This window comes from Rhopalosiphum maidis, chromosome 2 (assembly GCF_003676215.2).
Source record: "Rhopalosiphum maidis isolate BTI-1 chromosome 2, ASM367621v3, whole genome shotgun sequence".
Classification (NCBI taxonomy): Eukaryota; Metazoa; Arthropoda; class Insecta; order Hemiptera; family Aphididae; genus Rhopalosiphum; species Rhopalosiphum maidis.
The window spans coordinates 53,415,384-53,430,410 of NC_040878.1; the positions used below are offsets into that span (position 1 = coordinate 53,415,384).

The 15,027-nt window shown below is 32.1% G+C and overlaps 1 protein-coding gene across 1 annotated transcript; it reads right to left on the reverse strand.

Annotated features, from left to right (window-relative positions):
* Positions 1–615: 615 nt before the first annotated feature.
* LOC113551477 (proline-rich extensin-like protein EPR1) lies at positions 616–12,459 on the reverse strand. The gene is made up of 2 exons (XM_026953739.1): positions 12,233–12,459; positions 616–1,839 (listed from the first exon to the last, which is right to left on the reverse strand). Exon 2 carries the CDS (start codon positions 1,827–1,829, stop codon positions 702–704), a length of 1,128 nt encoding a protein of 375 aa, XP_026809540.1. The 5' UTR covers positions 1,830–1,839; positions 12,233–12,459; the 3' UTR covers positions 616–701.
* Positions 12,460–15,027: the final 2,568 nt, after the last annotated feature.

The following is a 15,027-nucleotide window of genomic DNA, read 5'->3' on the forward strand; positions in this document are numbered from 1 at the left end:
TTTACAGGCCCGGAAGAGTGTATTAACATTGTCATGGTGACACAAATGCAACATATAACGTATAGTTATGCAGAAAAGATATAAATCAATCTTAAAAAACTTGACTAAAGTATATTTTATAAAACGAAATTAAAATAATGAACAAAAAAAAAAAAAAATGAAACATTCAATTTACGTGATCAATACATTAAAATGGTAATAAATTTATACATAATTTAAAAAAAAAAAAAAAAACATCGAACAATATAATAATATATCAAATAGTACATTGTTCTACATAATTTTTATCATAAATCTAATGGTAACGATATAATATAATAAATTCTCGATTGTCTAAATTGCGGATGGACGCATACTATATTATCCTACATGACAATATATGTATATATATATATATATATTAATGATTCTAATACTAAAAATAATATAATTACGATGCATGAAATATAATATATTCTGATGTGACGACGGCGTCGTCGAATCGCCAATTTTTGGGGTTGACTAACACTAAGGAGGCGTCGTATAGGCAAACACAAACACACACACACACACACACACACACACACACGGGTAGGCGTCGTGCGTGCGCTCAGTGTGTCGTTATATTATTATGTCTTACGATATATTTTTTGTTTTTCATTTTTTTTTTTTTTTTTATCGATCTCTTTTTCTGTGTTCCACACGCGGAAGGTTAGGACGTCCTAGACCTTGAGGATGACCAGGTCACCGTCTTCGGTACCGCCGGCTGACGACTTGGGCGATTCGGACTCGAACAGAGCGGTTGCCTGGGCCGAGAACGCGCCCGGGTACTCGAACGACGGGCTCCCCTTCGGGTAGTTGTAACCGTTGGACGGATACGCCAGGGGCTCGCTGGGTCGGTCGTACGAATAGCCGGCGGACGGGGCCGGGGCCGGGGCGGAGACCACGCCGTAGTCGGTGGACGGCACGCCCACGGACTCGATGACCACGTTGTGTTGCTTGTGGCCGCAGTCGGCCGGGTGTTTGGCTTCCGGGGCGATGGATATCTCGTTCTGGCGAGTCTCCACCAATGTCTCGGTGCTGGGCTCGGGCGTGGTCGTGGTAGTGGTCGTGGTGGTGCTGGTCACGTGCACGTGCTTGTCGCAGTTCTCGGCCGGTGCGGCGGACGGTGCCGGTGCGGTGTACGGCCGGAGGAACTGCGGCGACGGCGTGGGCACAGCGAACCTGTGCACGGTCACGGGTTTCCGTTGCTCGGCGAATATCTCGTTGTCGCTGATGGCCACCGGGACCTGGGGCTGGGGCGGTGCAACGAAACGGGGCACGAAGAACGTGGGCTGCGGCTGGAACGTGGGCTGCGGCTTGAACGTGGGCTGCGGCTGGAACTTGGCTGTCGGGTACGGCGGCAGAAGTCCGGTGTCCACGACGTGTTGGTGTTCCGGGTGGTCGCACGTCGGTTTGGCGGGTTGCAACACCGACACCGTGTTGATGGACTCGGACGGGTAGTAATTGTTTTGCGGCGCTGGTGGTATGTAGATCGGCGCGGACGTGGACGGTCTCAGTGTGGTGGTCGTGGTGGTGGTCGTGGTGGTCGGCACCGGCGGAAGGTACTGAGGGGCTTGGAGCACGGACGGCTTGACGTCCGATGCTTGGCCTTCCGGTGTGGGCGGACCCACCCGCTTGCCAAACATGTACGTGCCTTCCGGTACGTTTGGCCGGATCTGCTCGCCGGGCAAATTGAACAGGTACCGGTAGAACGACAGCGAACATGGCGTGCTGCTCGGCACTTGACCGTAAACGTGGCACACCGCCACTGCCAACAGCACCAACGACATTTGGCCTAATCTGCTCATGATGTTTCACCTGGAAAACGTCGACAAACTCCGTGTTAGTGCGTTACACCTCGTATAAGTAGTTTAACGATTATCGATTGCAACGGCACACCGTACACACTATTGGGTACACAATTAAGTACGAAATCGAATATACTGTATAGAGTATGAATATAAATCCCGTAAATTCCAACACTGTATAATGGTGGTCGTACTGTATAAGACATGCCATGTGTAAAATGACGAATAATCGCGATTTAATAGAATACAAAGTCCAACAAATCTCATGCAAACTCGTTTAAAATATTATGATCGTACCTAATTTAATGTACAATTCTGTTGTCTATTTAAATGTTAGCATAGATATACGTGGATATATCGATTCGACATTAATCACAACCGTTTTTGTCGTGTTGGCAATAAAACGATCTAACCGATCGACTAGAAAGATATTTAAATAATTATGTATTTTATGGCGGCGTTAGTGCTTTTTTTTTTTTTAAGTACAACACGCTCGTCCAACTATAAAGGTATCGTGAAAAAGTGGCCCGAACGTGGTAATGTTATATTAGCGTAAAAAATAAAAGCTCAAAACCTTCGTCGGAACTATAGTGGCAGTGGAACCGTTTTACGCTCTGCGTGCCAACTCCCCCGAGTGAGCAGGCACACACGCGCGCATACACGCATACATATGATAGGTGACTGTGGTACACCTATAATTCGTCACGGACATCCAACCGACACGACGAGTTCCGACGATTGCGAGTGCACCACACCAATATAATGGAGACGACAAGCTGTGTACGCCAATACCGTGTTTTATAACCGAGGTGTTTTTTTTTTTTTTTTTAAAACTATATTTACCCATATACCGCGGTCAGTGAGGCGTCGTGTCGTGACGGCGAGAACAGCCGGACTTTTGGACCGTGTCCAGTTAACGGATATATACCATACATAAATATTACGCCGAATGGTGTTCGCGGTTCTTCTTCTTGTTATATTATAATATTATGTTTATACCGAGTTTCTACGAGTATGCGCACCGATGATAAATCCCGTATGTAAATTCGTAATCAAAACCGATAACTCATCGTGGCACATGTTTGCGCCAACTAGCTACCTACTTTGATTGAACATATATTACATCGAACTCGAGACATACGATGTTATGTAATAAACGAACGTTTTTTATTTTTCAACGGTGTGCAGTTATCGAAACCACTATCGATTGTACGTGATACCGCTTTCGAGAATTTAAACACTTCGGTGATCGTGTCATATTGCGCATGCGTGTGCATATTGTAATATCATATTACTGGGTGTTAGATTTATAGAACAGTGAAGAATATGATTGACCGTAGAGCTATGTAACGATTTTCGGTATAGTCTTAGATAATTTTATTACCTGACAGGTAAAAAGTAAACCCGGTCATCTCGGATGGCGGTGACTTTTTTTTTATCGTTCCGGATTTTGAAACGGGTTATTCGGGTTTTATTTTTGGCATAATATCGGGGAGAATAATATTGCAGACGATCGTTTGATCGAAAACTGTGGAAACCAGTTGCAACAAATCCGAGGGAAGATTATTCATTTTTTTACTAAACTATTGATTTTTTTTTTTTTGTTTTACACATTCCAACCACTCTGCCTATTTTTCGACTTTACGCAACGATGTTGTGTAACTCTCTTGGAATTTGTCACATCCTTCCTTCGATGTGGTGGTTTTGTCTATAGCGTGCAATTATTCAAGAACAGCATTCGTCTGCATTTTAATTTGATAAGTACCAGAAGTATTGATTTCGTCGGACCTTGGCCCAGTGATAATTTCACTGAATTTACGTCACTACGTTTTATAGTTGAAACTAGTTTTGTAGAACACGATGATCTTCCCAATTATTATGATTTTAAGATGAACATCGAAATATATTAATTTGTTTTTCAACACTGTTCTGAACTGACAATCAGCATTTGACCCAAAACCGTCAATATTATTTATTAAACAATACGATATATTTTGTTGAAAAAATCACAAATTATTTTTACATTCGCAATTATGTTGTTTTCATCATACTTTTACGAACGTACAACAAAACAATTATGAGCTCAGTAGATCTGAATTCGTGTTGTTACTCGGTCGTTTTAAATATTAGAGTGTATTGATATATTATTAAACTTAAAGTATTTTCTCAATTTTTGTTGGTTTTACTCGACTTTTCAATTTTAAATCCGAATATGAGTATATGTCAAAAAAATACTTCTTCGCTCGGAACGGTATAACACAATTTCTGATTAATATGTCCTATTATGTTCCATATTGTTCGAAAATTATTGACACTTGATTTCAAACGAATATGTTACCATTAGCTGTCACAAAACTTACATACATTATTTAAAACACTACACTCAATCACGAGCGTAGTTTGCAAAGCGCACACTTGTAACAAAACGTATTTCAATACTTATAACTAATAAGTTTTAGTTTTTTCTCCCGACGGTTATTGCCTCATTGGTTGTATGCGTTAATAGATGGTTTTTTTTTTCTTTTTTAGTTTCGAACTGAGAAATCCAAGTTAAGTACGGCGGAATGTGAACTCGGAGGGGTGTGTTTGATAAGCGAAACTTTTGAATGACTAGGGCCGTCGATTCGAGAATATTTTATTGAAAATGATTGTATCCCGCGGTTAACGTTTTCACAGCGAATAAAAAAGTAACGATGTTAAAATATATAATAATATATCATTATATCGTTAACCATTTCGCGACTCATCCGGTTGGAACTGCCAGCGCGCGTTTTCAAAACGGAAGTCGTGAACGCTTTGATAATATTTAACGTTATACCGGAAAACGAAAAAAAAATGATTTTAAATAAATAGAAACAAAAAATACGCACAGTACACCACCAGCGTAAAAACGGAACGGTTAAACCGCATTATTACAGCCATTTCGTCAATCGTTGTCGCGTGCCTTATTTAATCGCACGTTCTGCAGATTGGTCACTGCAGTGATATTATTATGACGGTATCAGTCACTAACCACAGTATTTCGATGGACTTCCAGAGTCGCGCATATCTCAACTTTTGGACGGGACACGGCAGACGGAGACCTAACTGCAGCGAACCCGGCCAATTAAATTTACGTCCGGACGACGTGACCAGATACCTGGTTCATTCGTCGGGGGCGATCTTTATTGGAGACGGACACGCGCGACGAGCATTATACAACACACACACACACACAAACATAGCTGTAATCGGCGTTTCGACTAATCCGAAGAGGAAAACAAAATATTTTAACACGCGGTCATATTATTGCCGACGGCGGGCCGGGGCGGAGAGGCAATCGATCATTAATCGTTGCTAGACGAGTCTCGCGCATACCTGTGCAATCGACGACCGCGACGGTGACGACGACAACAAGTGCTTGCTTGAACGCGCGAACTCGTGTATAATGAGAAGTGACGCGGAAGTCGTCGAATCGATTAATATTAAAAAATGATAATAATAATTGCGTGCCGAATGTTTTTTTTGTTTTTCGACATCGGTACATTATACGCCCAACACAAAATCACCTTTCGACCAGACGCCGCTCCCGTGACGTAACCCGCCTCTACTCGATGGCCAAAACACCATTACGCGCGCGCAATATTATAATGACGGCCGAGTAGAAGTTAATAACGTTACGCGCTTTACTGTTAATAAGCAATACACTACCCATTAAACGCGCGTGTTACGACACCCGTTCGCATATTATTATTACTATTATTATCGTACGATAAATATTATCATCAAAACAACGCGTCAACGTCACCGGACCAACGCACGCCGCGCCCTCCGATCACCGCCGTTACGTAGTTAGTCATCAGACTCGCGTTAAGTGGTTCCGATCAAGTCATTTCAAAGACACGGCAAAGGACCGTCCTCAGAATCCCGTCCTTCCAGCCAGATCGAATGCTATAGAATATCGCGATAATATGATACGATGGTATTATACCGTATGCGCTTTGCTCGCACGCGGTTCACACCATGCCAAATGATACGATCATAACATGCGATATTCCTACTCGTGGAATTCCCTAACATATTACATTGTGTGCGTGTTACGCGCATCATTATTTGCGCGACTTATTTTCTCGGTTTTTTTTTTTTTTAAAAATCGTTTTGAGGTACAAATTTTAAATCACTCGCATTATTGTCACACAATAGATTTATGATATTATGTCCATAATATAGATTCACTTATAAAAAATAAAAACAATCGACAAAAAAAAACATAAACGCTTTAAATACGAGTAGGTGTAACTACTGTATTCACTGGTAAAAACAGGTAAAGACCACTATGTAAGAGTACTTGGTAGTAGGTACTTATAAATTGTTTTAATTGGTTTTAAATTTAAATCTATCAGTTTTTGAGTCCATAACACGTAATACTATGTACCATATTATTATACATTATACATGTATAATATATTATGATATATTTTCTATTCATAAACAAAAATATCATTCAAAATCACGATATGTTATTTAAATTGTGTGATAATATTTTATGGATTTTTAACTCTATTAGTTGCTAAATTAAATTGTCTTGATATTTATATTCATTAAATTATTATACTATACGTATTATAATACGTCTGCATATTTTTTTTGTTGCGGGTCTTCGGTAATAATAAATCAACTCGTTAACATTTAAAATATTTAGCTTACACACTCATTACAAAAGCCAATTTTTAAGAAACTCTTTAAGTATTTAAAAATAATCCTTTAAAATGCCATGTCTCTAAACATCAAAAAACTGCAAAAGTTTTTATGTCGACATAACCAGCAGTAACTGAAATGTAATGAATTTCGAAACTATAGCGTTATTTCTTTAATGCTTACCAAATTTGTCCACAGTTTATTTATTTCCATAAAAATTAAAATCTACAAACCAGACAGAGAAATTATTATGAAAGTCGAAGTTTTATTTTTGAATGATGTCAAAGTCATAAATACGATAGTTGAGAAACATATATTACCTTATTGTTGCGCTATGATGTTTTATAGGCAAATCTATATTGGCGCTGATCATGTCCATCTGTTCGATCGTTTGCCATCGTACAAGTTTTTATTTACGATCATCAATAAAAAAAAAATCAACTCTTCACGATATAGTGGTCTTACCAATAAAGCAGTAGCGCAATAATAATTATGTATTCTGTATACCGTTCCCAAATTGGTGAAGGCCCAATTATTATCTTAATGCGAAGCAAGTTTGGTATTTAATGCTTATTAATAATTTTAATTTATATAATTTTATTCCAATCACATTGACTTGATACATATTAGCATCATAATTATATTTTTTTTTAAATACAATATAAGTAGTACTCTAATTATTACACCAAAATATTTCTGTATATTTTTTTATTTTCGTCTATAATTCAATTAGGTATATTGTATTTCTAATTCATTGAAAGTTATGGCATTTTTGAGTCTTCTATGTGTCGCTTATCTGTAGCTAATTAAGTATCTAGTAAGCTAATTAATTAAATATGATTGTCTCCCATAATTCATTTTTACAAATTAGTAATAATAATGGCATTAATCTATGTATTCCTGAAAACTCCGGTGAGGTTTCCATTCCCCATTTTGATTTATTGTATAATTTAATATAATAACAGATATTTCATATAACCTATATTGGTGAATACATGTTACCAAAAAAACTAAACCATATAGTGATTTATGCAGTAAATAAAAAAAAAATAATGTGTAATTACGTGTATACTTGATAGGCACTGATTGTTATTTTGAAAACTGATTAACTAATAATTGATTGTTATTATAATACAACTAATCTATTGTTAATAATTTATAATTCATAGCCATTCGTGTTTACTTATCGCGAATGGACGTAAAATTTCGGTAAATTATCTTTGAAAATATTATTCAAATTCAGAGATCTAAATATTTCAATATCCTAAAAAAAGATACATTTTAAAATCTTTATGATAAAATTAAATTAATAGGTACAGAATAAAAAAAAAATCTTATTTAAGCATATTTAAGGGTTTCCGTTAGAGAATATTATCTAACTAAAAAGGATTTAAAAAATGTGTAGTTTAAAAATAACCATTACCGATATAATCAATCAAACGATAAGTGAGTGCCGATCAAAAGAAAATATTTAACACCATAATAATGATGACGCAAAGAAAAGATTTTAATGAGTGTTTTTTTTTTCTACTGCAATATTTTGGACGGAGAAACGTATCACTATACGTGCATTATTCGTCAAATGTAGAAATTAAAAAAAAAATCTTCAAAATTAATTACTATTATTAAGTTGTTAGGGGGGGATAGGTACTCACAAAAATATTATTTAGTCGAATTAAGTAAATAAGTATTATTTTACTTGTTAATTTAATTTATAGAACCTATTTGTGGTCGTTTCAACTTTTATTTACTTACGTGATGTTCGTTGGTATGAAACATTTGTTTTCAAAACACAATTTAATATAAATATCTAATTACTTACTAGTAACTAGTATGTTATGTGATATGTTGTGTAAATGAGTATAAATATAAAAATAAAATATTATTAAAAATGGAGAATGCATTTAACATGAACATCAGATAGGTACGTGTGCTGAGATTTATCTATAAATTATTACTCCGAGTTAATGGTTATGACTTATAATTTAGAGAGAATATTTTTTATTTATTACTCCGGTACTTTAGACTATGTTTCTACTTATATGTTTAGTTTAATAATATTATATTGAAACCTATGTAAATAATTGAAATAACTATTTATCGGTTATTTTTTCCTGTAAATTGTCACATAGTATGTAAGTTTAAAGAATAAAGTATATTTAGTTTGCAATTCGTTTAATTCATTAGTTTAATAAAATGATACAATTTCTTTTTCGTGGTTGTCATTTTGCATATTTTATAAACAGGGTAAGTTATGTTATTTTGTATGACTAACATATTTTATTACTGGCTATCAATGAAATATTAAACGTAAAATAAAAAAACAAATTTGGTAAGTATAATAAATTCATATAAATGTTTAAATAACACTATGAATAGGAGAATGATAAATACAATATATGTTTTTGATGTCTATTTTTCATGCAGTAGTATACTTAAGGATAGTAAGGATAGTGTACAAGTAGGGTAAAAAAAAGCTTTTCTGATAAATGATAATACATTTATATATAAAATATATACATACTATACGTACATATGGTATACTGTATTATTAATAATAAAACTGCTGTGGTTTTTCGTTTTTATTCGTATAAAGGAATGTGTTTCAAAAGTTTTGCATAGCCTCTTAAACGATTAAGTAAGACTTTAACACAGGTTGTACTTTATGATGGTAATTTTCGAAATATACATATTTGTCATAAAAATAATAATAAAAACGAGACCCCCTATCATTAGTTATTATAATATGTAACCCTCTTTTACATAGTCTTGGGCATAAATAATGACTTTTTTCTTCACTAAAAGCCTACTTAAACGATAATGACATAGAAAGGAAAAATACTCGTCAACATTGAAAATGCTGATTTATATTCAATTCATAGACGATAAAACGGTCAAATTTATTAAAACATAACCGATTTTTACAAAAAAAAAAAAAAAATGTATAAAAATATTTTAGTATTACGTAAACCACGATGAAATATTTTTGAATAATTTAACAACAGACCATAAAAAAAAAAAAAAAATTAAATAAAAATTTTCGCAGATCTTTTTTGATACGTGCCTTCAATTTATACTAATTTCTATGATAACTTTCAAATTTAATAAATTATGCTTTACCAGTTAATATTTCAAAGGATAGTCAATTGTAATTTAAAATATTATTTCCGGTGTTACAGATGTATTAAGCATATTTTTACAAATAAAACCAATTGCATGTATGTAATGTGAGCTACTTATATCCATTAATGCACTAGCTGAGTAAATTTAAGCCAAACTAAAAAAAAAAAAACACTGATTTTTATTTTTATCCTTTCCTAATACTACAATCCAAATATGTAGAAACTATACAACACATAGACCTTTGGATGATTATATAGATGATATATGTATAAAAAAAGGTAGGAAATTATGCTGCATTTTAAAATCGAAAAGACTCAAAAGTTTTTTTTATTAATACCAGAAATATAGAGTCGAGAAGAAGATTTGTAGACGGCTCTTTAAAGTTAAATAAATAAAAAATAATGATAATAATTTTATATAATACTACTATGCAGTATACATGCTTAAGAGTCGAGGAGATATAAATAAATCGGTGTAATATTTCCTGTAATTCGTCAAAGTATTTTTACTACGAATCTTTAAAAGTCTTGACAATTCACAACAACTTTTATTTCTATTATTTACTCGCAATAAATAATAATAATAAAAATTGATTTTTCTGATAGTCACTAACAGGTGAAGATAAAATAATCATACAATATAATACGACGTATATTCTATTAAGTTCAATCTTATTCAAAAGATATAATCAATCAAATCAGATAACCACAAAATTTTACACGGCATTAAATATTAAATAAGATTTTCTAGTAATAAAGTAGGATAAAAACATTTTCATTATCTACTCAATAACATATTAAAAAGAAAAAAATATTATTGTTTTCATGATTAACTTAATCTAATTATAATATTATGATCCTATTATTATTAGCCCGTTTAAAAGCCCGCTCTTGTTTTATGTTTTATGTAAAACAAATAGTTAAATAAATAATTCCAATTTTTTGGAATAAATGGATAAAAACTCGTTTTTAGAAGGATATATTTTCTACCTGCCTTAGTACATAAATACATACCAGGAATATTTTTTCCCGAGAAACCGGCAATTTTAAAAACAATTTTTATACAAGAAAATATAGGCTTATGAAAATATTTATTTTAAAATATTTTTATAACGAGCAAAAATTGTACAGTTTTTTAAATACTGTGTGAGATGTATTAAAACAACGTCACGGGCTGTAACGACGATATTAAACGTTAACAGCGGTCTATTATGAATCACTACTTGCAACTATAGTAAATTACATTTTTTTTTTTGGTCAGTCGGGCGCATAGGAATAAAAAAAAAAAAATTAAGAACGTAGAGCATGCCGCAGCCCCTATAATGTCTTCGATGACAAAAATGTCCGAGAATAGCATAAAACTATTTATTGTAGCTGGAGTAATTGAACGTATACATTTATTGACGCATAAATAAATAGTAAATCAGATTTGAGTTTTTTATACAAATTGTAATATATAATTGTCACACAGACATATAACCAATAGAAGTGTTGCTATGGTTTTCTACCACGGTCCCGCGAGATAAGAAGTTTTTTGTAAACTAATGTTCACCACGGCTCAGTGTCGCAACCGATTTTTCCATTTTGTATATATACATATAAATTGTTGTAAATTCAACCAAAAATAAGATATGTCTAACAAATATCGTCAAAACAAAATATGGTAGATAAATAAAAGTACAAATTGTAAAATAAACACGTGTTTTTCAAACTTTAAACTTTAAAAAAAATGTAGATATAAAGATTAAAATATTTTTTGGATATATGCATAAATTCTTAAATAAAATAATATAATATAATATCTAATATGTAACTACAGCGAATTCAAAACATAACCTAATCATAGTGAAATATATTATTCGAAACTATCATTGACTGTATTTAAATAATTGCGAATACCTTACGGTTATTAATGAGATAAAATTATAGTAGGTAATATAAATTTCTTAAGTAATAGCAGTTCACTATTGTATACGATTTACTATTCACATGATTTAAGATAAGACACTTTTAATTTTTTGGTTTAAGAATATATTTCTAATTTATTATCAACACAAATACACTTATAACTATAATTAGGTATTTAAAAATTATGCTTATAAGTTATAATTCGTTCATAGAACACATGATTTAATGTTTGTATGTGTGATATTTGATTATACTGAATGACTTCTTCACTCTATAGTTTAAAATAATTTTAAACTTGTAATAACGCTTAATATAAAAATACATTTTATTAAACTTTTTGAATGTATAACTATTAACTCTACTTTTTAACCTTACCTATTTTTAATAAGAATTAATTAACACGAATACACGATAGAACAATTTATAAAATGAACTTTTAAAAAATAAAACGATTCAAATAGTTCAAATAATTAATCAATTCAATAGACAAAGTAGATTTCATTGATATATATATATTTTTTTTAAACTACTATTATGAAAATACGAGTGTATACGTATAAAAGTATTTTATTTCTTAGCTTAAAATTTATCGAAACGTCTTATTGCATTGTGTGTATAATATTCACCATATACAAATGGTATTTAAGTCATGTATTACAGTATAAGTACGTATAATAACAATATCACGGTACTTACTTGTGGTTATTGTGGTATAGAGCAAATGTATGGATACACTATCTTGTGACGAAAATGGTTTTCGGTACAACCGATAAAAATCAATGTTCTGTCCAAAACAATGCCCGTAAATGACGATGTCGAAGTCGGACACAATGTACGGTTTGTATGGAATGGAGAGCGTATGCAGATGTATTTTCACTCAAGTCTTGTGACAAAAACGCATGTGTTGAATCGGTCGGTGGCCGCAGACCCAGGTATTTATACAGGCATTAAGAGGAGTAAGCTACGTAGGTGTAAAAGTGGTCAATGACATGTATGGAGGGAGCCGCGGATGATCGGTTATAAATTTCCTACCACTGCTCGATCGCAATACGTATAGGTATACGCACTATACAATATGTTACATAAATTCCTATGAGTTTTTTTTTAAACAATTTTTTACCAATAGCTTTTATTATTTATTTATTTATTTTATTTTATTTTATTTTATTATTATTATTATTATTATTATTTTTTTTTGAGAACCAGCGGCCTTGGTTACATTATGATAACATGACCTAGTCATCGGAGTTTGTGCGTGTGTGTGTGTGTCTGTGTGTGTCTGTGTATGTGTTTGCATGCTGTATGTGTGATTCATTCCCGGGAAGACACGAGAATGATTTTACATAGTTTTCGAAAGGTCGGGGACACAAAACTCTCGGCCATCATATCGGCGCCACTGCAGGTCGATCGTTAACACAGCTTGTGTGAATACCTTAATACTATAAATAATTTCTTCACAGATTCTTGTGTGTATTTGTATCGATATCCACATTCCACTATACGACGTGGAGAAAATATAATGATATAACACTTCGATATTCGATAAAACGATACATAATTACATACATACTCGTTTTTATGTCACACAAAAAGTCAAAACACATTTTATCGAATGCATACCATTCGTCGTGAAAGGCTAACTACTGTTTTGTTTGATTATTAGAAATTAATAATTTGAATTATAAAAAATGAAAGTATCATTTTTTTTTGTGTTTTATGTTCTATTCTTATTTATTTTTCTATATCGCCAACATATCAACATATTACACAATCTATCTGGACATAATCTTAACTGGGTAATATCACTGTGTGGCAATAATGTTCATGCGATTTGGAGTAGATATTTATAAAAAATGAATACGGATATTGTATTGAGAAGATACAATTTAGCTTAAATATTGACATTGTTTTCAAATTTCAGCTACTAATATAAATCACTAGCTGATTGTATAATGTCTTAGTATATTGTTTATTATAATTATACTTATTACAGAAACATTACGACAAAGATAAATAATAATATTTAATTTAAGGAAAATATTCATGGTTTTTTATACCTAGCTTTTTGTATTCTTCGTTATTAATGGTATTTTGTATTTGTATGTAATAATTTTTAGACCCTAAAATAGTTAACTCTTATTTACGAAGGTCATATAGTTTGAAAATGTATGATATTCTTATGATCTTTTTGACTTATAAACTTAACCCCGATCTCGTTTGTTAGACAATACAACAAGGTAATCTCTTGAGTGCCACAGGCCACTCATCTCAACAATCCTAGTAAATCACAGGTCTGCACAATAACATCAATTTAATAAAATATATAATTATATAGGTTGGGTTCTGAACTATACATATATCAGATAAGAAAGCTAACAAATCTACATTCTACTAAAATTAAATAAAATTATGTTGGTTAGGTAAGCAACTTGTTCTAAGTTAAATATGTATAGATCACTCTAAAGAAAATTGTTGCAAGTGTCAAGTTAGATGCAACGATATAAGATTTAAAACTTATGATTTATGTTTACTAGTTAACATTTTTCGAAATACACGAATGAACCATTGAAACGATTATTTATTACGTTAACAAAGCAATAAAATGCCATTTACCCATGACATTCATTTTTATACCTTTTGTTATTATTATAAATAAATGCTAACATTATTTATACATTTTAAAAACCAATTAATAAAATAATTTTGTAACTCTTTAACACACACGCGGGTCACTATAAAAAGAGTGTAATTTAAAATAAATCTATGAGTGAATATTTCTTCTAAATCCTTGATCATTGTTTTTTTTGCTCAGGCATATTGAAAGGTTAATTTTTAGTACTTTTTATTGTGCAATAATATTTCAATATATTAGACAACCTAGGTATTGATAATTTCTTTAGTTAATCTTAAAAGAAAAATTAACAATGATTTATAAGTAAACTAGGTATAAACTTGTGCGAGTCCAGTTTAATTTATATTTTAATACTGAGCTAAAAAAGTATATATAATATATACATATTTAATGTATATACATAAATATAAATTGCCCATTATTTTTAATATTTTAATAAGTAGGTACGAGATGGAATTTATTTGCAAAATATTTTATTTAAATATTTATACGACAAAAAGTTTCTGGCGATCTTCGTAATTTAAATATTCTGTTTTTATATTTTATACCTACGTGCATAAATTGTGACAATCGGAAAGTTGATCGCATAATAACATTATGTAATAGTAACATTTTTTAAATATATGATCATTTGTGAATTTAAAAACAAATGATTTGTTATAAACGGGATTTAAAAATAAAAATTACTTTTGAACAAGATGATCCACACATTTATTGCTATTTCATATGTAATTAAATAATAATTTTAAAATTAAATTTAAATTTCTTTTCGAAGTAATGATATATATGTATATACAAATTTCTGGGCACGTAAATGTATATTTTACAATATATTTTTGAAAAATTTAATTTTTTAATT